This window comes from Lepisma saccharinum, chromosome 17, assembly GCF_977018435.1.
Source record: "Lepisma saccharinum chromosome 17, izLepSacc3.1, whole genome shotgun sequence".
In the NCBI taxonomy this organism is placed as follows: Eukaryota; Metazoa; Arthropoda; class Insecta; order Zygentoma; family Lepismatidae; genus Lepisma; species Lepisma saccharinum.
The window spans coordinates 12,592,230-12,620,051 of record NC_139245.1 but is presented as its reverse complement, the minus strand read 5'-3'; the positions used below and the strand labels follow the sequence as shown (position 1 = coordinate 12,620,051).

The following is a 27,822-nucleotide window of genomic DNA, read 5'->3' as shown; positions in this document are numbered from 1 at the left end:
ATAATTTTATATAATTTTGATTCGTTTGTTTAAGTAATATTGCCAAGTGAATATTGTAAAATATTTGTAGAAGCAATGCTAAACTTATTTATCCTTTTAATTTCCAGTATTTTTATCACAACCAGAATCCTATAGATTTTAGGAAGTTTATTGGGAAGACATATCAACTTTGCGGTAAAATCAGTGCTGATGTTCACCCACGAAATTTCCTTCATGCATTCTCTCCTCTACCTAAGGGTAGTTATCCAGCTTTTACGCAGTATCCAAAGCAGGTTATCGACAGTCAGGTATGTAAACTTTTTTTTACATCTAAAATACATATTTAAATACATTTGAATTCATACCACTGCATGTGAATTTTTAAACTTTAAAATATATTTTGTTTGCATATGCACACTTCTTTATGTATGTACATTTTGCCTGCATACGTATTTTTTATTTTATAACTGTGCTGTTGCAAGCACTAATATTACTCTTGTTGACTATTTAATATTATGAACAGCACACTTGCACTTGTTACATGTGGTGACATTTCACAAACTCTTTTTGGAAGAAGAAACCGTTGGCAAGAACATGTACAATCAAGACGGTAACATCCAGTGCTGAATGATAACAGAATATTATTACAAACCGAAGACTTGCCATTTCCTGATCTCTCATAATATCGGATATAGTTTTTATATTTTTAACAGGGCCTGTTCTGATAGCAATACAAATCCCGATATTCTTACTGACCCCCCTTCCCCCCCCCCCCACTGATACCAGTACTTAGAAATTAAAGCAATTTAACGGGCATGCTGCCAGATTGTAACGCAAAGGGCATGGCATGGTCCCATGGACCACCAAATTGAATTTACTATTTCCATGAGTTATCAAAACATTAGCGAACTTTTTCACAAATTATCATGTATTTTGGATCTTTATAAAATTATGATAAAATTTAATCCACTAGTCCCGTTATTGCAGTTTTTATTGCTCAATTCATCTAATGCTACAAAAATCTGTACATATTTGTTATGGATTGGTCGATATGAAATTTTGGCCGATACCGATAAAGTACCGATATAAAATTTACCGATACCGATAACCGATATTCTACCGATCCGATATAAAATTAGAAATGGTCCTTGAAGAACCTGAAAGGTTCACTGACCTCTTTAATAAATGTGTGTTTCAAGGTGACTGCAGTGCAAGATAAATTGCATATTTAGACATTTATTTTTTTTAGAAAGTAGGGCATGAATATTATCCATAAAAATTACAACAAAATGGCAGAATTTTGCACTAAATTATCAGATAATAATCGATATATCGGATCGGTAAAATAATCGGTAATTTTACCGATAAACCGATACACCGATATGCCTATATCGGCCGATACCGATAGAGTACCGATTAATCGGTCCCATCCCTAATATTTATAAATACAAAAAATGCTTTGGTGGTTCAATTATCACAGAACGTACATGCAGTTACCCAAAGAAAACAAAATTACATAAAAAAATCACAAAAAAAATTTCTGCACTATGTCAAAAGTGAAGGAAAAAAGCTCAATGATCGGAGCGATAATTGGTGGAAATAAGTGCTTCATTATCACATTTATCAGACTCCAGATCTGATAAATTCACTTCCGCTTCCAATTTCTTCAAGTGTGGGAAGGATATTTCCAGTAAAAGACGGATCGTCAACATGGATTCTTGCACCAGGTTCCATACTGAAAGACTTATTCAAAGGGTGTCGCATGGTTCTCAGGACCCACGAGTGTCAATTGCTCTGACACTAAAATGCAGCGAGCGAAGTGGCACTTGCGGGTTACGTGATATTCCAAAATATGAAGCTACCGAAAAGGAGAGGGAATGTTATTGCTTTTGAAAACGAGAGCGTTGTTCTAAGCCACAGGTCCCAGGGACCACGCCATGCCTGTTATAGGTTGAAGTAGTTCAAAATTTATTTAAATTTTTTAATAAAAAATATAGTTTCAACTTGGTAGTATACCATATCAATCAACCAATGTTTTGCTTTATTATATTCATAATTTCACCTAAGATAATTATCTAATTGCAAAATCATTCCTCCCCACAATGTCATCACCAAAATAATGAGAATTATGCATTTTGCATAATTTCCAGGATATTAGACTCCGCAAAGAACCCCACGAGATACCCGGACTTTTGAAAAATATTGGCTGATATTGGTGACTAAATATGATACATGAGCATCAGTATTAGCTCAGCTCCAGTTCTAATCCATGTTATTATATCTTGCTTAAAAGATTTCTAGCCATGAGAGAGAATTGAGGTTGGTCTGAAAATGTTGATAACCAAAAGAAGGTATACTTTGTGACTATTGTCCTAAGGCCAAATCACACGGAACTGGATATCCGGTTAGTTGGCACTGAACTGGCTACCTGCCCGGATGTGATGATGGCCTGGCTGGCTGCTTGATTGGTTTGGAGGAATAGGACATGTTCTAATTGCTACTGGCTTTCCTCGACTGGATTCTGTGGAACAGCCAATAAGAGCAAACTTTGGCCATGTGAAGATAATCAGTGAGTTTGCAAAGGGGAGTTTTTTGTCTGTGGTTTCCGAGTGTTGGCCGTTTTTGTTAGTTTCTCGATAAAAAAAAAGGAAAGAGATGACGTGCAGTTCATTCATGCTCAGTTCAATAATATTTAGGTATTTATGCAAAGCGGTGAGATTTGTATCTGACAAATATGATTAGCTGAAAATGAAAATCCTTATTATTTACAAGTGTATTAAATGTTTGATGTTTTTTTGTGTGTGAATGAATCCTGTGAATCTCATGTATGAATTTTGAATATGCATACCAGAGTTCATTAAAAAGCTTGTTTGGTACGCATTGATTATCATATTTTTTGAGCCAATTTGTAGTCTATACTTTTCTTTTTTTAATTTTTAATAAAAGCACAAAGCAGTAATTCTCCTACAACATTCTTCAAATTGCCTCGTCCATCTTTACAGAGATTGTCTGCTCTGCAAATTGTCGTATGGGAACAAAATACTATCGGCAAGTACGGTAACAAGTATCGTGTTAGGCGAAAACTAGCAAATGGGTAGCCAGTCCGGTGTCAACTAGGGCATTCCTACTGGAAATCCATTTCTGTGTGATTTGGGCTTTAGTTAATTTCGATAGAGAAATATTTATTATGTGTAATTATTGTCAGAGAAAATCATACATTTAGCTGATGACTGACTATTGGCGAGTTTTCACCCTGAAGTGAGATGCAATATGTGGCACGTAGAACAGACCTAAAGAAACAATTGCCACCTTTCACACCAAAGAGGCATGAGACACTGCACAGGTTGCTTGAAACTTGGTAATCCCTAGAAGCAGGCCATTTTTCTGTAGTGTACAACATGTTCCATTGAATGTCTTTTTCCAGAGATATAGTGAGACGTCACTGCTGTAAAACCCCTCATGCCTTGTCACCTGCCACTTATATCTTGTCAGTTTGGTGTAAAATCTCCCTCACCATCTCAAACAATTGTAACTTCTCTTAAGAACGTTGAATTTTTTGCATGTGATAAATTGCAATTTTGCTTTAAAGTTTAATTGCATTATTTGAGTTCAAGTACTTAATTGGTGTTGATTTTAATTTATAGGCGAAGACCATGGATGAGATTCGAAAGGAAGAAGAAGATATTGTTAAGGAAGAACAAGAAATTCTTCAGATGAAGGTAGAACATGAGAAGAGGATGCGTGACGAATGCATTTGTCAGGAGAAACAACATATTATGGAAGGTACATTCCAAAAACTATTGTGATCAAATTGAAGTCTGAAGAGAAGAGTATATTGCCTGGAACATCACTGGTTTGAAATCCTAGCTTAATCCAAAAGAAGAGTACAAATGAGGTTTTGTAGATGATTAATCTCACACTGCACGTGCTTCTGGCATCACATATATGGCCAGTTGTATTTCTAGAATTACAGGGTTTTGAGTCATTGTTGGTCACGGTCTCTCTGTCTATCTCTATGTATCAATAAATGGTTGAACTTTCAATAAATGTTTGAACTTTCAGACACAAATGGCGAGAAACTAATATGGATATTTTGCAGATATCGATAAAGTACGAGGGCATGCTGAAAAGTAATACCTCCTATTTTTTTTATTGGAAAACGGCTGAATTTATTTGAATAAAAGAAATGCAGGTAACTTTCTAGGACTTTATTGTCCATATCTACAAAATTACTTTTCCACATAATCGCCCTGGCAATAAACACATGTCTGCCAACGAGAGAGCAGTTTCTTAATGACGTCACTGTAGAATTGTTGATCTTAACGATGGAACCACAGCCTCACTTCTGTTTGCACTGCATCAGAATCAAAGTGAACTCCTCTCAACTGTTCCTTAAGCTATGGAAACAGATGATATTCTATATGAGTTCGACTTGATTCCGATGATCTTCATCATTTGCGGTGCGCTGCCTTCGCACTCTGTTCTTTTTCACACACGTTGAGAGTTCCTTGGCAGGGGTTTCCATTATGAGCATACAATAGTACAGTACTGACGTCTATACATCCATCCTCATAAAAAAGCCATCATTCTCTGATGAATATTAACTGGAGCACATTTTCTGTGGTTAGAAACTCGATCACCACATGCTGCTTCAGGTGCACTGACATAGGAGGGTTATATGTTGCAATTTTCTTTGCTTTAGTTCAGCACCCCCTGGCGATAAAAGTTTGAAACCTGCTATGGAGAAGCGGAAAAGTCTGATAAGTACAATGCATGGTTGCTCAAAATCCAAAATCCGTTTACACCGTAAAAAAACCCAACAAAAAACTGTATTTAGTAGGGCTGAGCAGATTCCACTTTGAACAAAAATTATTAACACCGATACTCGTACAGATTCCCACAGATACCAATGCTTCAACTTAGGAAGGAATAAAACTTGTTAACAATGTTAGTAAGTATTTCATTGCAAATTTTGCTTTGAAATATAATATTTACTTCATGTTAAGGGGAATAAACAATGCGGTTGATAATATTTGACTTAAGCAAGTTAGTAAAGATATATCCGCAGAACTTACTTGTAAATGTTCTACTAATTTCGGTGTTCTACTAATGGATACACAGCACATGGTGCAGCAAAGCGGAAATGCAAGCACGACAACCTAACCTACACCACCCAGCCACCCTTACCACCAGACTCCATCCAACTGCCTAGCCAAGACCCTGAAACAGTATGACATCAAACTTGCACACAAATCAGTGAACAAAATAGCCAGTGCCCTAAGCAAGCACAAAATATCTTTCCTTTCACCACTAGACAACCCAGGTGTATATGACACTCAGTGTGAGTGCAATTCAATTTACATTGGCAGATCCCTCAACGAGGGTATACAACAGCACTTTACAGATGCAAAAGAATCCCAACCCACCACCGGACTAGCAAGGCACCTCAAGTTCAACAAACACAGGATCCAAAAAGTTTCAGTTAGGCATACATCGCACACCCCTAATCGACACCAAAATCAAAGAGACATGCAATTATGCACTTTCTGCACGAGCTGAATATCGATGGTGGTCAGGCTCAACATGTTTGGCTCCTGCTATTACAACAACTGAAGCCCATCACGTGCAGCAGATTAAATAGCTACACCAGTGCCCCTAGCGATAACCGAGGAAACAACAGGAACCGGAAGTGAACCCAACAGTGAAGCATCGAGTTCCCAAGTGGATGGTGACAGAGGCCACCGAAATTAATAGAACATTTACAAGTAAGTTTGGCGGATATATCTTTAGTAACTCGCTTACGTCTTATATAATATTTACATTGCAATATTACAGTAGCTATCATTGAATAAAAAGAGATCCATCCTTCCAGTATTCATGCAAAATAAATAAGAATTTCATATTTTGCATAATTTCCAAGATAATCTGTGAAAGTGTCATGCAGCATTTTTATAGAACTTGCAATTGGCCAGACTCCAGAAAACTATTTGGCCTTCCCAACGTCGTAGTTGTAGTGTTCTTGCTTTGTAATCAAGGGATCCCAGATCCAATATCTGATGGAGGCATAAAGTGGTTTTGATTCCAATCTAAACTGTAATTCCAGTCTCGATTAGCCTATCTGTGCATTAAGTGGGCTTCAAGCGAATTCAAACTCAAATTACAGAAAACTACTATCAATGATTCCATTTGAACCCATACATTCCATACCAATACCACTGGTATCGATCAGTATCGACTAAGTCCTAGTATTCAGGCATTTACTTTAATAAACCAGAATGTGTCTGAAGGAATTATACCTTTGAATTGGTAAAATTAACAACAAAACCGCAGATATTTGCCTGATGAAGCTATGTGTCAATATGAGCTGATGTTATTGGCTTAGCAAGCAGTCAATTCTTTTCGTGCTGCTTTTTGTGTGATGTCTGTGTCTCAGTTGGGTCTTTTGAATAGAAAGTCTAATACGTGCTTTGGTTTTTCAGATATTGAAGGAATTTACCTGCAGAAGGTGAAAGAGGAAGAGGAACGCGTTTCAAAGCAGAGGGAGAGGATACAAGCCCTAAAGGAACAGATTCATAAGAAAGAAATGGAGCTTATGGAAGTGACGCAGGCGAGGATTGTTAAACAAAGGATGGAACAGAGGAAAGCATCCATGCAAGGTGTACTTGAAGATATTGCTAGAAGAGTATGTAATGCAACAAATTCTGTAAATTACATTTTGTTTTCATGCATTGAACTTCCATTTGTGGTGCACTTCCCTTGAAAACCTGGAAATGTCAGACCTGTGACAAAAAAATCACTGAGAGTCGGAAAATTTCATAAAAATATTCAGAAACTTGGTAAAGTCAGGGATTGGTGTAAATGATATGCAGATTTTTTTTTTTTGCATATTTTTAAATACTAATTTTAATACAACAGGTCTCTGTAAAGAAAAGAAAATGCTTAAAAATATGCTTGCTTCCAACTGGAGCCATTTCTTTCCATATTTTGCTTCTGTAAATACACTGCAAACCAAGTTTGTGTTAGTTAAAGCATTACAGAATGGTTTAGAAATTTATATGGAAATATCTAGAAAACCTGAAAAAATCAGTGAATTTGTTTTGGCAAAATAACTGAAAACCTTGATTACGGAGAGTAATAACAGACAAAAAGACAATTAATTGCACGTATATCCATTTCAAAAGAAAGGGTTATTTATATAAGCTGACTGGCAACAGTGATTGGATCGCACCTGCGCAATAACATCAGCGGGTTCATTGTTGACGACGTAACAATTATATTTTTGCTAGTCAGCTGTTGGTTATCGTGTGAGTTATAGCATGTTAAAATTGCTGTGTGAATACACAATCCCACTGTCTGTGATTCGATCTCTTAACACCAAAGGTCATAATGCAGCTGAAATTCATAGAGAATTGTGTGAAGTGTATGGTCTGAATGCAATGAGTGGGGGAAGAGTAGGGCAATGGTGGTGTACATTCACACCCACCAAGGTGAAGTAAGTTAAAGCAAACTCTATCTAAAGTGATGCACTGTGTTCTGGGACGAACAAGGTTTTGTTTTTGGTCGATTTCATGGAGGCAGGGGAAAACAATCTCTTTGCAGGCATACTGTGAAACGATATCAAAACTCAGACGTGCCACACGTGGAATGCTGCGATCAGGAACTGTTCTTATTCACAACAATGCTAGACCACACACTGTTGCCCTCACTCTCCAGAGGATTAAGAGGTTCGAATGGAAACTTTGTGATCACTCCTCATATAATCCGGACCTCGCACTTAATGACTATCATGTCTTTCTGCACCTCAAAAAGTGACTTGCATGTCAATGATTTGCAAAAATTGAGGTGTTGAAAGTGGCAGTGATGGATTGGCGAACTTCTATGCAGAGGGTATAAAAATGCTTACTGGAAAATTATGATGACTATGTTGAGAAATGACGTAGATATGTACGTGTTTGTAACCACTAATACACTGTTGCTACACTTCTTTTCTTCTTTGATATAATCAATCGGCCCTTATTTTTTAACGTTTTGCATAAATTAACTCTTATTTTTGATAACAGACAATCAAGTGCTTATGTTTTAGAGTGTATTTGAAGGAGACTGCAACCTACAAAAATGTTGGGAAATGCTACTTTATGTGAGTGAAATTTCTAAGGAAATCCTCATTCTTTATGTTATGTAATTCATAGACTTTTAAGTGTTAAATATATTGTAATTTTTTTTAAAAAAAAATTCTATTCCACAGCATGCTAGAGAAGAGCAGAAATGTGCCTTTATTGAAGAAGATGCCAAGAGACGTTTGCTGGAGATGGAAAAACAGCAAAAAGTTAACAGCAGTAGAACTGCCTATCCGGAAGAAGCACAGGGTGCACATTTTAATCTTCTCAGTGAACAGCACAAATTAGCCCATGAGATGAACGAGGTAGGCTTATTTCAGCAGGAGGCACTGTGGTAGCTTCATTGCTTTGTAATCAAGGGGCCCCAGGTTCGATACCCGGTGGAGGCACATAGTGCTTCGGATCCCACTTTAAACTGTAGATCCAGTCCTGATTAGCCTTTCTGTGCATAAAGTGGACTTAATACAACAATTCAATTCAATTAAATTATTTCAGCAGGAAACATCTTTTTCTCTCTTGTGAACAAAAACACTGTTGTTCCCTTCTAATTTGCCATGCACACGAGGCAGGGGCGGTTACTGATATTGTTGCAGTGTTGCACAATGACCGGATATTTTACCATGAAATTTCATGCTTTTTGTTAGTATTTTTTTCATTGTTTTCCTATTAAATATATTGAACATAAACAAATAATTTTACCCTTTATTGCTTCAAAATAGCTAATTCCATTATGATCCGTTAATAAGAAGGAAGCAACCTGCGAGATTTCACAATATATGAGTACGTACAGGTCGACATCACAGTGCCGAAACAACGGCCTGATCTCTACAGCGAGGAGTATTGAAGCGAGATTCAATGCCGTTGTTCCTATCCTCGTGCCTAAGCCGGCCCGTCATTGCAGATACTGTGCAACAAACCAAGGTCACCAGGTGCATGCAGGGAACAAGACTTCACGACTGAAACGCTAGGATGCAACAGCGTGCGAACAGTAGGCAAGGTTACTGTCCCGTGACGTAGAGCAACAGACAAATTGTCCATGTTAGGCAAAGATAAATATTTTCCTTTGAGGAGAATTTTAACCTAATTTACTAACCTTACCACTAGTCCAAATTCAGTTTAAAATATAACTTTTCGTATATAAATGGAGTGCTAGTTATTTTCCCTGGTGTTGTGGCGTGGGTGCTGGACTGATTGTCTATTGTCATAGTTGCGATATTTTGTGTACTGTTGTTAAGTCGTGTTCCAACCGGTATCGATACCAATGCTTAAAAATTGGAACAATTAAGAATTGTTGAAAATACTGATTAATATTATTGGGTGAGTATTCCAGCCCAATTAGAAGCACCGATTTATCAGAGTTTTCCTTCAAGATATTCAACAGTTGAATCAGAACATTAAAGTGCTTCTTACGTAACACAAAAAACACAATTCTGCACAATATTGTTGCTGAATATATGGAACTTCAAATTTTGCATGAAAATTATTAATTATACTCCTCGAAAATGTCACGTGGCATTTTGCAGATCCTGCAAGACACCAAAATCCCCGAAAAGTATCGGTCGCCGGTCGGTATCGCTGAACAAAATATAACCAATACTTTCCGATACCAATACATCGACATCAGCTCAGCCCAAATATAAATACATATAAAATTATAAATATATATAATTACATTATAAATATATAAAGTTAAAATTATATATAAATATTATGCTATATATTCGCTGCAACCACCAACATTCCGAACCACAAGTCGCCACTGACAGGACGTATACTATGTGGAAATTTCTATGTAATTTCTTGTCTTTCTCACACATTAGTTTGTGTCTAAGCTGGAAATCTTTGTCGATATTATGCACTGTGTATTATGACATGTAATTTTGAACCTCTCAAAAGCAAGAGCTAATTTTGTGCTAACGTTTTAACTTGCATGTACAGAGGAACCTCTTATTTTATATTTTTTGGGGGGGATATGTAAAAAGCAGGAAAACATACGGGACAATTGAAACAAACAACTACACAAGAGTTACTAAGGAAAAAAGCAACACATGCAATAAAAATCAGTGGTGGATGCCTGCTTTTAGCTGCTGTCTATGAGGAGATGTCTGATTGGGTGGAATCTCCATTTACCCTGCAATTGACAATTAGTTACTAGTTTTAAAAGTCTTTGGCAAAGAAGGTGATCACTTATTGTGAGGGATCTTTATGGTTGAATGCATTAAACAGGAAAATGTGAAATCGACGTTCCACTGTGCATGAGTGGGTGGCCTTTTTTAACCAGAGCCAGTGCTTTTATAACTTGACTTGAAATATATATTCACACTGCAATTTAAGGTATGGAACATTATGGAATGTTCAGTACGTTTATTTGAAAATACCTAGAACAGTTAGGGAATTTGTTTTGACAAACTGAGTGGAAACCCTGTATAATCAAGCGCTAAAGAAATATTTTCATAAGTAAGTGTATTGCTTATACTATAAATGTAAGAAAAGTATGTATATTATACATAATACAAGAATGTCTTGAATAGTTTTTTTTCTGCAGACCTTTTTCTTTTATGTAATTGAGGTTGTAAGAATCATTGTACATGTTCTCTCCATTGTAGACCAGGAAGGGAATAAGGCAGTTTTCATGCTTCAACACCAAAGAGAGTGAAATATTGGACCGATTAAGTGAATTGGAAGATATGTTGAAGAGGATTGAATTGAAATTAAGGACAGAGTTGGCAACCTTTGATGAGAATAATGCCGAACAGACTTCAAGAGTAAGTTGTTGATATTGTCATAGAGAAAAGTTTGACATTTTTTGTCGAACTCTCAAATTACGCCACTCAAGGTATTTGCTGGCAACTAATGCGTATATTTATTTATTTAACAAAGAATTATAAATACAGCACTATCTATTTTACATTGGAATGTACTAACAGTAGATAATAACAACAAAAATAACATAAACCAAAATTTCATGTAACAAAGTGACTTGCACATTTTTTTTTACACAAGAGCCTTCTAAAATGTGCCTGATATTTTCTAAAATGTATTTGGCATGCTAAATTATTGTATTGGCTGGGTAACCTGTGGAACTGAGTCATGTTTTATTTTGAAAGGTATTCGAGAATTTTGCCTCTCTGAGTGAGATGAATGACCAAAATCATTTTGAATTTCGCCAATATATTCCTGAAAAACTAAATATGCTGACCAAGGCAGTACTTTATTTTATAAAAAACCATAAACTAAATCGTAACGTTTCAACCTTCTAGCAAGGTCTTCATCAGACTCTGTATCAAGTACAAAAGTAACAAGATACACAAAAAGGGCATTATATATACACAAACATTACTCCCTACAGACTATTAGAAAGTTGTTAGGAACTTTCTAGCAGGTGGCTTTCTCTTTCCAAATGTACTTTCACCTAAAAGGCAAACATAATTACTTCCATATAGAATGTGAAGAGATATTTATATGGAATATCTCACACTCTTTTTCCTTCATTTTTCCCTTCTCCTCTCCTCTTTCTCTCTTGTCCTTTCCACTCTTTCTAACACCTTCTTCCATTCTTTGTTTAACTTCAGTCCCCCATTCCAGTTCATTATGTCTTCACCTTTCTTCTCTATTTCCTTGGCTTCCTTCCATTTTCTCACTAGCATTCTCTTCTCCCTTCCTATCTGCTTAGCCTCATCCCACTCTATGTCATGTCCTGTTTCTCTCGTGTGTTTAAATATTAAGGAAGGCAAGGCTTAAGGAAGCCAAGGAAATAGAGAAGAAAGGTGAAGACATAATGAACTGGAATGGGGGACTGAAGTTAAACAAAGAATGGAAGAAGGTGTTAGAAAAAGTGGAAAGGACAAGAGAGAAAGAGGAGAGGAGAAGGGAAAAATGAAGGAAAAAGAGCGTGAGATATTCCATATAAATATCTCTTCACATTCTATATGGAAGTAATTATATTTGCCTTTTAGGTGAAAGTACATTTGGAAAGTGAAAGCCACCTGCTAGAAAGTTCCTAACAACTTTCTAATAGTCTGGAGGGAGTAATGTTTGTGTGTATATAATGCCCTTTTTGTGTATCTTGTTACTTTTGTACTTGATACAGAGTCTGATGAAGACCTTGCTAGAAGGTTGAAACGTTACGATTTAGTTTATGTTTTTTATAAAATAAAGTACTGCCTTGGTCAGCATATTTAGTTTTTCATAATCATGGAAACAAGGCTTAATGGTGTTATAATATATTCCTATAAATACGGAAAAACTAGTACTCACTTTTATCCACGAAGCTGTTTTTTCTTTTTCGATTAATTTCAGTGGCCACTGCCACCATCCTCGTTGGAACTTGCTGTACATCAAGTTAGCAAGTTCCAACGAGGATGGTGCCAGTGGCCACTGAAATTAATCGAAAAAGAAAAATCAGCTTCGTGGATAAAAGTGAGTACTAGTTCCTTCGTATTTATATACTACCGCGTGTCTCTTTTCCCAATTATGAATATATTCCTTACGTGAAATTTAGAAGATTTCGTACTTCCGCGTTGCACAATTTAATAGTACCTTTTTGTGAATGAAGACAGTGGATCTTCGAAATTAATAGGATTGAACTATTAAATTGTGCAACGCGGAAGTACGAAATCTTCTAAATTTCACGTAAGTAATTTTAAACCGCGTTTACCGCAACCACCTATGACAAACTTTGTCATAAGCGACATTCTGCTGTGAATTAATTTGCCATATACTCAAGTGAGTATTTGTAAGATATTTAATTCAGGACTGCCAACCTCAAATTGCTTATTTAGCGTAACAAGTTACCTAATTTATTGTTTGCACGTGAGATGGCAGCATCAGGCGGTAATACATTTGAAGTTCTTTAGTAATACCATTTGTACTCAATAGATGTCCTCGGTTGACACTTTGTAAAGAAATAGTCTTCTTTCTTAATTTTTTTTTTAGTCGCTTGTTATAAAAATACTTCTGTGAATTATAATTTAATTAAGTAATGACATTATGCAAATTGTACTATTAATACGAAATCATCTGGGACTTATGCATTCATCTTGGGAAGAATGAATGTGCATATGATCTGAGGTGGAGAGTATGGCAGGATCGGAGTGATTGGAAAACCCGGAAAAAAGGACGGAACGAAAGGATTCTGAAGGGAAGATGGAGAACGAAATGGACGAGTAAATTGAACATGATGATGGAAATCGAGGGATATCCGCTCAATCATAAACGTACGAGTTGATCTAAATAGAAAGATTGGAGCACGAAAGATGATGTTTGCCGATTTGACGATAATATGAAGCCGATGGACGCTTTTACGAAGGATAAGTGAATTTTCTTTTCGGCTTACAGGAATTGATGGTTGATATGCACAGGGACTATGTAAGTACGTAAAATTCTTTTATCTAAGTGACTACCAGATGCTGATGTAAGGATAATTGAGATAACCACCAATCATCGCATTCGGTATTATGCTAGCATTCGTGTGCAACGGGTTATGGCCATAACATATTCGCGTTAACGCAATACCGCAAAACGTGGTCGGTAACAAAGGATTCTAAGAATAGCTACGTGAAAGAATATCGTAGACTAGTCATAATAAACATTTATGAACAACATAGGTAATCTATTCATATTGACTGTAAAAGAGTATTGATTTCTCATGCATTGGCTTGTATGTAGCGCAAAGGCGTAATTAGGTCAAGGTCACGTGACGCATGATATCATATGATTTAGCTCTTATCAAAGTAGATGTTGATGTCTCAGTAAAATTCGTTGTTTATGTAACCAACGTCTCATTTTAAAACAAAAGTCTTATGATATGTTCATTTTGAACTCCGGCTGATTTTTTTTTTTATTTTTATTTTATTACGCATCCATATCTGTAAGAGATGCATAAAGTCGGGAAAGATTGAATAAAAGGTACACCGCCATCCTTTGAGTGATATTAAAGTGTTGTCTATCACAGATCGGCGTACTTCCAGAAAGTTTTGAACAGGGTCAATTTAATTGTTTCATACCGACACGAGTAAAAACGTAGTAGTTGTTATTAACATATGGCCTTTGTTCAGCGTTAATTAATAATTGTGAACCTTAATATACGAATTCTTTATCATGTTAATTGGTGAATAAAGTTCCTATTGTTAACTCGCGGTGTTGCAATTTAACCCAAAGGGTACCTCAGTGTGTAGAACATATTAGCATTTTGTGTACTAATACCAGTTTCTTTCCAGAAGGGGGGAAGCCCACCTCCCACTTTTCATCCTGAGATTTGTCAGTAATAATTGAATCATGAGGATATCTAAGGGCATACATTACTGTTAAGTTGTTAACCAGTACTACATTGAAATGGTGTTCTCAATCATCGGAATGATAGTTCCATGGTAATTTCAAGGGAATCTAGTATGGTGGCATAGGCCTTAAGTAAAGTTCTAGTTTCATCTCTCGCGGGAATTGTCAGTGGTTTTAATCCCAGGTGGCATACCAGTATAGTATAATCTGTCACTTTGAGAAATGAAATTTCAAAGGCATGCGACTCCGTAGGAATAATCAGAGGGATTATTTGAGTTTGGTCTAATTCAGCATATAGGGTGTGCCTAAAAAGGGGGTACATTTTAGTTAAATGAGAAAGTCGGATAGTGTTATGAAATTTGATAACTAACAACTTGAAGACTTAATCAGGTTTGGCTTAACTTAACGTACAGGGTGTACCTAAAGGAAAGGTATAGTTTGTTAATAAATAAATGAAAGACTTTGTGATTTATTGTGGAAGTTAGGCTCCACATTACCTATAGTGAGCGTTTATTCGACAACGAAAGGTGGTTTCCCTAGGAAGTTTATTAAATTTATTTGGATTCTCATTATATGAACATAAGTTTCACTTGTGGCCCTCCAGTCATAGCTTCTAGTGCTACTGGCGAGACGTACGAGAACAGATTGAAAGGTTTAGGAATTTAGTTGGGAGTTTCGGGCAAGGTTGAAATATTAGTTGGTGGTTCTTGTCACGCGGTGGAATGTAGGGAAGACCCCTCCACTGGCGAATACGTCTCATACACCATGAATATATTCCTGTTTAGTGTGTCATCTAAATGGGTAAAAGTTGTGCGTGTGCTTTCGTTAGGGATTTTGTTTTTTCCCAGTCAAAACGAAGGAGGGAATTTGTATGATTTAGTTTTCTTTAGTGGCACATAGTGTTTTATCACTGCGTGAATCAGATCGATCAGCATGTCACATGCTTTGTCCACACTTCCACTCTGCAATATATATGTCCTGAAATATATCGTCAAAATCCAAATGTGCATGTGTGTGTACACTCATTGCCCATGTTTCCCTCAGATTGCTGCACTGGAGAGGGACGCAGGCCAATTGCAAGGAGAAGTAGATTTGCTGCTGGAACAGCTGAAGAACATGCGCAGAAGAGTCAACGTGGATCTTCCCCGTGAGGCAGCAAAGCAGAAGCCAAGGCCGAAGGTGGGGGAGGGGGAGCAGCAAGCGAGCATTCCTGCACCTTCCTGCCCATGCCTTGTTGCGCAAAGCCAGCAGGATAAGCGTATGAAGCAAATAATAGAGCTTCAAGCTTGCAGCCCAGGTTGGCGGAACAGATTAGCTAAAATGCCTGCAGGTAATGTCATTAATTGCTCCATGAGACCAATACTGGCTAGTCCATTTCTATCTTTTTGCAAGAATTCCATTGTCAAATTGGCATGCTAAATATGAATTAAATGAATTTGCAGATATATTTGAGCGAAGTTTTGATTAATTTGGTTCACTTCTCTTTTCCGTCACTTTTGGATGATCTCGAAGATGAGTATGAGTGATGATATGATAAAATTGATGAAGGGACGCTCACAAAGAACACCCTAGACCAGGTCGCTATCCCTGGCATCAGAACGTGCCGTGATAACCACTTTGCTATGCAGGCTGGTGAGCAAAGTTTTGGTATGCTCAAGTAGCAGTATAATCTTCTTATATTCTATTGTTTATAACTAGGGCCCGGGACTTTATGTCCTATAAAACTGTAAAATATGTATGTAATTATGTCATATAAATGGGAAAATGTGTCATGAAAAATTAAAAATATGTCAGAAAAAGGCAGAAATATTCCCAGTAAAGCCAAAAATATGCACAACAGTACTTTCGAATTTCTCATTACACGGGATGTCAGTATCTTCCAGGGAAGATCGACTAGGGTGGAGGTGAGGTTTTAAATGAAGTCAGAATCCCTTTAACCGAAGAATGTAGTGGGAAAATATTGAAAATACCGTGAGGTTCACTGCAATTATGTTAAGTTTCGTTTGCTATGATGTCAGATGTACACCTTTGTGGAAACTGTAGCATAATTGGCAGCTCACTGTGAAAAGATAGGGCATTATTATTCTGTACTAGTTGGTAAGAAAAGATGGAATTTGCTTTTAATTTCTTCGTTCGTAATTTCCTTATCTTGCCATCGATTATATGCAAGACAATTACGAAATTATACCGAAAAATGTCTTATTACGAGAAAATTGAAGAAATATGTTGTAAAAATGCGAAATTGGTAAGATATGCCAAAATATCTCGTATGAAGTTCGTTAATTTCGGCTGATTTTCATCAGATATCTAAAGATCTCACCCCAGTATTCGATCCGATGCTAAATAAAAAAAAAATGTTATAACATAAAGTCCTGGGTCCTATTTATAACTATTTGTGAGTAATTTTAAATTACTAAAGTGTTCTGTTATTGACAACAGAATGAAGAGGAATTGCTGGTATAGAATAACTTTGTTGCATTGTAATTAAGGGGTCCGGGTGGAGGCACATTGTACAGTGGTTCAGATACCACTTTAAACTGAAGGTCCAGTCCCAATTAGCTTACGTGAACATAAAGTGGACTTATCACTAAATTTAATAAGAACATAATCATTGGGTCATCTGGATAAAAAGTTCGAGAACCTGCTCGCACAGGAAGCATCTTCTTATTCAGTGAGACCCAGATATGAATGAAAAAGACGCACATTCTTAGAAATAAATCATGAAAGCACAGGTAATGCCACAAGGCCTGGTACCAGAAACTTAGTTGATCTGCAGCAACATGTTGGAATCACTCTTTGTCAAGCTTGCCTTCTCCATTTCATTGTCAACTTGGATTACTCTAGACATGGTGTTCCATGATGGTATACCTGCTGCAGACTACTCCAGGAGACGATGACAAGTGTTGGCAGTGGCTTAGATTGCCAATGGTATCAGCTGTGTGTGGCTGTATAATGACCCACCATTTCTGAAGCCAGTGCTGTCTATTTACAACTTGACACTCCAGGTCTTTCTTGTTCCTTCCAAGTGTCTTAGGGATGGCACGGCAACTCCTACTCTTGCAAAACACTGCCTTTTGCCCCAAAATGCTACCTTTCAATCCCTTTTCATGCAAGACTTACAGCCTTCTTCTTCTTTTTTTTTTTGCCCACTCTGAATGTAACTTATGCATTACCAATAATTATGACTAGGCCCCGGGACTTTATGTCCTATAAAACTGTAAAATATGTATGTAATTATGTCATATAAATTGGAAAATATGTCATGAAAAATTACAAATATGTCGGAAAAATACACAAATATTCCCAGTAAAGTCAAAAATATGTACAACAGTACTCGAATTTCTCCCATACCCTAGGGGCTGTAATGTACCAAATGTTATTTTTACTTTTGACTGATTTTTGTGAAAAGCGAAAATGGCAAAGAAATGAGAACGAAACTTCTTTACTTCCCATGCAACAATGAGAGAGAACATTTTTCCTCGATGTTTGCATGGCTATCAATTCTCGGCGGGATAAAAGAAGTGGGGTATTATTTTTTCTGTACTAAGATAAGACTGCACCTTTCTTCCTCCATAACTTCCATATCCTGCCTTCGACAATATGAACTATCCGTTGTGCTAAAGCTGCGAAGAAAACAATATGAAATAATCGATCATGTTCGAGAGAATTACGAAATTATACAGAAATATGTCTTATTACAACAAAATTGAAGAAATATGTTGTAAAAACGCCAAATTGGTCAAAATATGCTTTGTCAAGTTTGTCTATTTCGGCTGATTTTCATCAGATATGTAAAGATCTCACCCCAATATTAGATCCGAAGCCAAATGAAAAATATGTTATAACATAAAGTACCGGGCCCTAATTATGTAATTGATGGTATACTACATTCTTGCATACTCTTTATTAATATACAAGCCTCCCCGATGGCATAACGATAATGTTGTTACCTTGTAATCAAGGGATCCAAGATTTGATAAAGGTACATAAGTGTTCAGATCCCACTTTAAACTGTAGGTCGAGTCCCGATTAGCCTATCTGTGTACATAAAGTGAACTTAAAACAACAATTCAACAATTTGCTGATTAATATGACCCATTGTGTGAATTGACCCTAATTTTGTTTGTCCTGGTAACTATTTTGAAGCAAGCACACCCTACCTTTATTATCTAAACTTTTACTTGTCCTCGGAACAAGAGTTCAAAGTAGTTGTAAGATGAAGGCGACTTGTTTCCAGTTATGATTTGCTTCTTTAGAATGAGTAATAATGTACACATGTGGTTTTGCTAGCTTATTGTTGTTTACTTTTGTTTAGTTTGTTCAATTTTGTTTGTTGCACTTCTTTATACTTTCAGATGCACCGAGAAGTAACCTAGGTGAGCATAGTAGAAGCAACATTGGATCTAATCCTTCAAGCAGATCAATATCAGGTCCATGTATGTATTACTTTGGTATGTTTGGTACTATATGTAGCAAGATGGGTTTATTTCATGTGATCCACAATGATTTCCACAAAGCAACTTAAAAAGAAAGTTGGTTGGATATGTCATGCTATTACCATACATTGAGCCCTTAGACTCTGACCTGCTTTCTTAGTACACACTGCTCTAAATAATTCTATATCTCTGAAACTAAAATAGTAGACACAACCATATATATACAGGGTGAGGCAGTGAAATGGGAAGATTTAAAAAAAACACAAAAAATAGAGTGCAAATCTTATTTATTTTTTGAACATGAATGTACTGTACATGAGTGGAAATTATTATTGTACTTGAGAAATGTTCATTTTTTCAATATGGTGTCAGTAAGATGGTGTCCTTGATGTTGTACACATTGTCGGAGTCTCAGAGTAAATCTGCCCATGACGTTGCGTAGCATCTCCAACGGAATGTTGTGGATCTCTTGCCGAATTCGCTTCTTCAAATTATTCCTGGTTCTTGGAGGGTTGTCCTTGAATACTTTGGATTTGAGGTATCCCCAAAGAAGAAAGTCAGGAGCCAGCATGTCGGGTGAATGGGCAGGCCACAGAATATTGCCTAATCTGATGATGAGATGACCAGAAATGCGAGTCTAAGCACATCCATAGACACTCTGACAATCTTGCTGGAAAAGTGTTTCTTTATCTGGGTCATAGTCATCGAGGGCAGGCAGGAAAAATGTTACCAACATGTCAGCATAATGTCCAGTGATTACCGTTACCATGTTCATTTTCGAAAAAGTAGGGCCCCCCACTCTCATAACTCCCAACCATGCCCGCCAGCCATTCCTGAAATCTTCTCGTTTGACTGCATCTCGCAACGTCATGGGTGAATTTACTCTTGAGACTTCGACAATGTGTGCAAAACCAAGGACGCCATCTTACTGACACCATATTCAAAAAATGAACATTTTTCAGGTACACTAGTAATTTCCACTCATGTACAGTACATTCATGTTAAAAAAAATAACTAATATTTGCTCTCTCTCTTTTTTGTGAATTTTTTAAATCTTCCCGTTTCACTGCCTCACCCTGTATATCAGGCTATAATGTTATGCTAATGGAAAATACATATGTCTCAGTGCCGGCCCCCATGGCGGAGTGGTTAGCACATCGTGCTACAATGCTAGGGGTCCTGGGTTCAAATCCTGGCCTGGGCATGGATGTTTGTGAGTGTCCATTCATCAATTTCATCACTCATCCCCATCTTCGCAAATTAGCCAAGAGTGACCCAAAAGGCGAAGTAAAATAAAGGAAATCAATCAAACATATGTCTCAGTGATTAGAAGAAGATTGATTGATTGATTTGGTGTTAAGTCCACTTTATGCACAGTATGGATAATTGGGACTGTACCTACAGTTTAAAGTGTGATCCGAACCACTATGTCCCTTCACTGGGTATCGAACCCAGGACACCTTGATTACAAGGCGACGACGCTACTACTGTGCCATCAGGGAGGCCCTGAGATTAGAGGAAGAAGAACACTAGAAAACTTTATTCAGTTAAAATCATTGATGATGATCATCCCAATCCCATCACCACTATACTCAGGCTTTCTAGGCCTGGACAATGCCTCAAATAAACCATAACTGAACAGGAAAAGTCTGGGAAATCAGATTAGGGAGTGTAGAGGCCATTTAAAAGTGTGGAAATTGAATGGTTTTTATGCTTATCAGGATTACATGCTGGGAACACACATTTTTCTCACAAAGGCTTCTTGATTGGAGATATTTTGTGTAAAAAAATGTCTGTTTATTTTCAGTGGTGTTGACTAAACATCATTCAAATGCAAAATTGAAAATTGATATTTACATATTGGTGTACTCAAGGGTTATAAAATGTTCTGGAAAGTTATTTGAAAATACCTGGAATAGGTGGAGAATATGATTGGACAAAATGAGTGGAATACTTGTTAGTAGACTGGCCATGTGTCTTGATCACCTCTGTAAATTCTACAGCCATGCATCTGTTTCGCAGTGAGCAAGTCCTAATACTTAAATACCTTCCTTGTGTTACAATCACTGGTAATCACTTGGTATATCCATTGGTTTTATTCTCTTGCAGGATTAAAATAATAAGGTCATAATCAATCTTTTACAAGTAATCAACGTACGCGCACTAGCTTGAGTGAGAAATATTGTTACCTTCAAAAACTACTTTCCTTCCATTTTTACAATTCACCGACAACGAAAACAATTTTACAAGGTAAGTGTTGGAAGTAAGAATCTTACATACTGTACAGTTTTAATTAAATAAAATGTGCTTCCTTCCATCTCTTGGCCAGATAATTTACGAGGGTCATTCGGAAAGTAACTGCCGTTTGGCAGTAAAGAAAAAACCCGCATAGATACAACAAATTTTTAGTTTACATCTGAAAGGTACAACTGTCCTCTATTTTTCAACATACGTGGGTTGTAAATAAAGTAGTGGCAATACTGTCAAGAAAAGGTGATAACACCGTGCATATGCTATCAGGCAGTGAGTAATGTCAGTTGGGGCCCATGTCGATGTGAGGAGTGCCAAAAGTGGTCGGTGCAGCCGGTGCTGTTGCGTATGTACAAGGCTGAAATTAGCACCATTTTCATCACCTCCCTAAAACATGTTTGCCAATGTAAGACAGCGATTGTGGATCAAAATCCAGGTGGTCCGTGGCAAGAATGCACTAGAGCGTGATCAGTACTTGCATGAAGCCTGTAGCAACAATACCTATCCGGAGCTGATTGTTGCACATTGGTGACAATATCGAGAACCCTGCGTGATGCAATATTCCTCATTTTGAGGTTCATCTCACTGAAGCATCGCATCCTCCTCAAGAAATGCACTTACCCATTGTGCAACAATTGACTGCAGCTAGGTATTGTTGCTACAGGCTTCATGCAAGTACTAATCACACCAGCACAGCTGGAAGCTGAATTACACATTGCATGATGTAACGACGGTTGCACTCTGCCCACTACTACTAGCGCCATGCCACAACGGCGATTACTTTCCGAATGACCCTCATAAATTGGTAAACACTATAATGGGTTAAATTTGCTATGAGACACATTTGTTTCTTAATCACCCAAAATTATTCAGAGATTTGAAAACATGAACAGAAACCTAGGAGAAATCTATTTTTACAAGCCATCTTGAAAGGCATTGACTGATTTTACTCATATTAATACCAGATCAGTCATCCAAGATATCTAGTAGCCACATGAATTTCAGCTTAAAACCTCTAATGTTGTTACAGTTATCGTGGTCATGAAATTGGTGAATTTTTCACATTTCGATCCCTATGCTCCTCTGAAATCTTGCATTATCTTACCAAGTTCTTATTAAAAACTTTTAGTTCGAATGATGTCCTAAAACAGCTGTGATTTTCATTTCTATGAATATGTAGTCTAGGCAAATAGGACCACAACTTCAGGTCTTCGCATAATGAAAAAATGTAGTTTTTCATCTTCCATATTGTAAAGTGTGAACCAATTTGCACCAAATACAACACAAAGACCAACTGTTCAAGGTTCTAAGCTGCTGTAGAAATTTCATTGTAGAAGCTTGATTTTGGCCCACTCCTGTACTAAACTATGCACTATATTTTGAAAGTTCATTTTACGTCAAATGATGCTCTTAATTTACTGTCAGTTAAGTTTTTTACACTTCATAAATATAGCCTAAACTGAGATTCGAAAATATCAGCAGAATTTGGAACACCTGCAACGTAGAACAATGAATTATTCATCTGCCATCTTGAAATGGTTTGATTGATTTTCCTGAAATGCAATACCAGATCAGTCATCCTAAATATGCGAGTTTCTGCTAAACTTAGACATTTCATTAAAAGCCTATTGTTCAAGTAATGGCCTAAAACTGCTGTTTTTTTTCTTACTTTCTAGAAATGTAATTTACACAAATGTGAGCAAAATTCGAATCTCGTGCAAAATAGAAAAGAAATCTGTTTTTTTCCCCCGTCAATCTTGAGACACACAGACCAATTTTGCTCACGTACAAAATTAAATGAATACTCCAAGGTATCTAGCAGCTATAAATGTCTCATCTTAAAAGCTTTAAATTTATAATAGTTATCATGGGACTTAGCTCTGCTATCTAAATTGTGCAACATATTTTTAGTATAAAGAGGTTTTCTTGGGTTATCAACCAGGTGATTTCCAGATAGGCTTCCGACCTTTCAAGAGCTAATGTCACTCTCATTTCCTGAAATCCTAAAAACTGTAGGTCCAGTCTCAAGTATTACTATTTCTTTGTTATTGTTTATTTTATTAAATAGATGGTTCGGGATTTGATGGTGCTCGTAAAGCAGTTGAAAACGCATTCCGTGTGAGAGAAAACCTGATTACTGCTGCCGAATCTAGACTTACGGCGAAACGTGTGAACTTCTGATTGGTCTCTATTATCCTGTGGTAGAACTCTTGATTTGCGTGTGCTGCAGGAAGTTATCTGTGATGTACATCGTACCTGACATTTGCAATATTTTCTTTGTAAATATGAAATTACATTATGAACTGATATTTCTTATTAAGACCAATAGTGTGAATTTATCAGTATATATCAGCACAAAGAGTAAATGTGAAATTGTTATTGCCTTGAAGATACACACATGCATTCTGATTTCAGCAGCATGATTTGCTGCCGTCTTTATTCACTAACTTTGCAGTGTTGCAAAAAACAATAAATGGTATGTGACAAAGGAAAGTGTTCCTGTAGAAGGATATTTCTGCCAGAAGTGTGTTAGACTGTGCACATGTGAAGTGATATATTGTTGTCCATATGTAAAGAGGAATTTCCTTATTTGTATCAGTATTCGTGATTCCAATAAAATTTCTATTTTTTTCATTCTAATTGCAATTTTCTGTTTGTGCAGGAATGTTTAATAAACATGTGTTAATAGACATGAAAATCGTAACTCAACCAGAGATTGAACTCGGATCCTTGACTTTCCACATCAGTATCCTACAAAGGGGTGTACCAAGCCAACCCTTTCCCATACCACATTTTCTGCAGTTTAAATATCTGCACATTTACCCAGGTTGCGGAATATGAAAATATATGTATGTAAGCACAGCATATAAGAAAACAAGTATGAAGCCAAAAAAATGTTGAGGTATTTACTCTTGTGAATTTTGAGAATTTTTATTACACTTTATAATTCTGCTACATGCACCAGCATAATCATTTTAACAAAATATGTGTCATACATAACAACTCGTATTGTGTATACAACATTTCATGTTTCTGCATTGCGAATTTGATACTTTCTTCTAATTCATGTCGAAGGCTCACTGCATTCATTCCATTCTCCATCCCAGTTGTCATGTCCTCCGTGAATGAAGGCAGTGAACCTTCGAAATTAATCTGGAAGAACTATTCAATTCACAAGGCTGAAACAATAAATTTCATGCACACAATATTAAAACCGCATCCATCATGAATAACAACTCTTCTTATAAAATTTATGTGGATCCTACAGAAATGGTTGCTTTGCAAACCAAGCGAGCAAGAAAATATTTACTATGCTTATTTTGTGGCAAACCAATGACAATATTAACTTAATATGGTGCCAATACTTTCACAGAGGTGTAACTTTTTAATTTTTTTTCCTCTTTACTCATGAGGTATATCAGTCCATTTACCCTCATACTTTGGTTCGTACTAATATAAGTGAAGGTGTTGAATTAGTCGGAATTTTAAAAAAAAGATAGAAAAAAAAGCAATTCCATTTACCTTAACATCTAAATCTCACTTTATGTACAATTTATTTCCACAAAGTAGGCTCTTTTCATACATAAGTTCACTATAAATATATACTGTATCTGCATTTATTGTTATTGAGGGTAATTTTTCAGTGAATAAATATTGAAGGATGGCATTTAGCATCACTCTTGTTCAAACCAATGCCTTTAGACTTTTCAGTAAACGAAACAGTATTGCTCACATGAAGCATTTGTCCAATATTACACAGAGTGGAATTTTGTAAAGCCACAATTACTGCAGGACAGTCATTCAGTGTGTCATCTGTAAACACTTCAGGCATGGACATCTGCAGAAATTTTTCCAGGGAGGGACAAGCAAGATTTTTTCCAGGGGGGAAGGGGGCAAAGGAGGCATTTCCCCCCATATTTCAGTCTGAAATGATTGGGTTCCTTCAGTGGCGCTAGCGTTCATGGTAGATAAAGGTAGTGGTCTTGCTACAACAGTGCACAGTGTATTGTATGGGATGTGAAATTTTCGAGTGTTCTATGCATACTAGTACAGCTCAGAGATATGTACTTTAACCCATTGTACACAATGGTTTACTTTTCTGACATCTCAAACAGATCACCCGGTGTACTTTTTAGTTAGACATCCAATTTCCGAGCAGGATGGCCATGGCCCCTCCTTGCTCCCCTTCCGGATATCCTGACTTTTTTAACTTTCCAAGCACTGAAAAGGCCAAAAAGAAAAGGAAACACAGCACCCAGTGTTTACAATACTCAATGTAAGCAAAAACTTTCAATAAATATGCACTCTATACATAAATGTGTGATAGTTGCATTGTGACATATGTACATTGACTACGTAATAGTGAAGTAGGTAGGAGAGTCTGCTCTGTAAACTACATATCTCTCAGAACTGATGGCATGAGTTGAACACACAATACATTCCCAAGTCAACAGCTAAGGTGAGCACATATGTCAAAGTTGATACACACATATAGTGGAAAACTGAGTATATGTTCTTTAAAGGACCTTCTTGATGTCACAGATTAATGTGGCCTCGTACTCCAGGGGCCCAAGATTCAATACCCAGTGGAGGCATGGGGTGTAAAGAATGACTTTTTCCATGAGCACCCAAATATCAATCTCACTTTCACGTAGTGCACACTGTAGGCTCTGATGTTTGGACCTACAGCCGGTATAATCCTCTGTAGGGTTGTTTTTTTTTTCTTTATATGTACTGAGTGTCCCTTTATAGCCTCAGCTTTTAACCTAAGGAAGGAGATTTTTCGTTCTCTGAGAGATGTTATAATTTATAGTAGGGGCTTGATCCCATTTGATATGATGGGTTGCAAACAGCCTAAGTGCTGATGCACCCACAATTTTCACTTCAATCAGTCAACCACAGGAGACACATTAGTGGTTCAGACTCCAGTCCTGGTTAGTCTTCTATGCATAAAGAGAATGGTATATTAAACTTGAAACTTCATTTTTTCATTTCAGATAAGTGTCACGCGTCCAAGCTTACGTCATTAGCCAAGATGGCGCTGAACATGCAGCAGCAAGTTACAGTTGCAGTGTGGACAATTCCATACCAGAATGATCGTGAGACTGGAAAGACATGATTTTAACGTAACATTGTTGCTGTGGATTGTGGGAAAGTGGCGAAAACAACTGCTTGCATCAAATCGTTGTTAATTTTTTAAGTCCATTGCTATGAACATGGCCCTCACCATCATTCTGGTATGCAATTTTCCACGCCAAAACTGTAACTTCCTGCCACATGTTGACTAATGACATAATCTTAGATGCATGACACGTATCTGAAATGTAAAAATGAAGTTTCAGGCTTAGTATACTATTCACTATTTCCATCTAGTGTATACAAAAGAAAATGTACATAATTATAACGCAAGACACACTGTGCACTGACACAATACAAGATTCTGTTACAAGCTCGACACACCATCAATCAGATTAAGTAAAATACATAATAGTGATAAGTATTTAGGAATTAAGTTATACAACATGTTACCAAAAGCTGCTCACAGTGTCTCTCTTAAAAAGTTTAAAAGTGTACTTCAACTTTGGTTAAAAGAAAAGGTCTTCTACAATCTAGAAGAATTTGAAATCCATCCCAAAAATGATTTAATATTCTAGAATGCATTGTATTGTTTATTTCCTGTTTTATGTATATTGCCACTGCCATATTTATATTATTTCATCGTCACTAATATTATAATTGTCCTATGTCTACATACTCTTAATTTATATACGCATATACTCTCATATTAGTATTTATAACATATTGTAGTTCCATGTAATCCCTCTGTATATATGCAATTATATATTTACATATATACAATAACAAATATGTAACCAATAACTGATGGCATCTATTGCATTGTACAATGTCTAACGATGAATAAATGTATTGTATTGTCATCTACTGTCATCTACATTATACAGTAATATACTACATTTACTTCAAACTTGTAGCCATATTACTCTTTCACCCTGTATAATGCAAGAAAGTGTAACGCTGGAGAACGTAAAGTCAGGTTTCCAATAGCATATTGGTTACGTGCGTGTTACTCACTATCAATAAACAAAAATACGTTTAGAGTATTCAAATTGGTCTACTTACGCAAGTGAGTATGTATTCTTATGTGAACGACGTTTCGGAAGCTTTACTGCTTCCTTCCTCAGGTTGTCGTTTTCGGCTCGGAATATCAAGCCACGTCAGAGAAGTGTCATGTGAGGATACTGGGTGAAAGGTTTGGGTTAAAAACACTTCATAGTGCTTGACCTATACAAAATTAAAACCTCTTTGCTAAAAACCCCTTAAAACTCACAATAAAACATGTTAAAACCACCGCTACGGTAAACTGGAGTGGCCGTTGAGAGCCTAAACTCCCTGTCAAAGTGAAGCGAGCGGGCAGATGGCGCCGCGCAGCGGAATGGTATTAATTTGAAACCTTTCATAAATGAATCCCATTAATGCCAACCCATACCCAGTCATCAGTATTACAAATACCCCAGCGACATTATGTATGGAAAAGGGTCGGGGAGCTTCCCGAGTGTCTACTCTGTAACTCAACGGGAAGAGAAATTTTTTGGGCCGTCGTGCAAGGATGTCGTCTTCCCACTTCATCAACATACCAGAATCCCGTAAAGGACCCAAAAATTCATTGAATTTCTCCACGAGGGGAGAACCTTTAGGAAACATAAATCCATTGTAGTAAATGAAGACATCTTGTTTCATCAAAT

At 36.8% G+C, this 27,822-nt stretch overlaps 1 protein-coding gene across 1 annotated transcript in view; it reads left to right on the top strand.

The window, feature by feature from the left end:
* The window catches only part of LOC146001785 (TBC1 domain family member 31), a 148,756-nt gene extending 125,070 nt beyond the window's left edge, over window positions 1–23,686 (top strand). The window contains exons 14-21 of the mRNA XM_083139505.1: window positions 108–287; window positions 3,624–3,762; window positions 6,459–6,661; window positions 8,225–8,401; window positions 10,703–10,861; window positions 15,417–15,702; window positions 18,728–18,808; window positions 23,127–23,686. Of these exons, the coding sequence (XP_082995631.1) occupies window positions 108–287; window positions 3,624–3,762; window positions 6,459–6,661; window positions 8,225–8,401; window positions 10,703–10,861; window positions 15,417–15,702; window positions 18,728–18,808; window positions 23,127–23,239 (1,338 nt within the window). The 3' untranslated portion in view covers window positions 23,240–23,686. The remainder of the gene's footprint in view (window positions 1–107; window positions 288–3,623; window positions 3,763–6,458; window positions 6,662–8,224; window positions 8,402–10,702; window positions 10,862–15,416; window positions 15,703–18,727; window positions 18,809–23,126) is intronic.
* The last annotated feature ends 4,136 nt before the right edge of the window (window positions 23,687–27,822 follow it).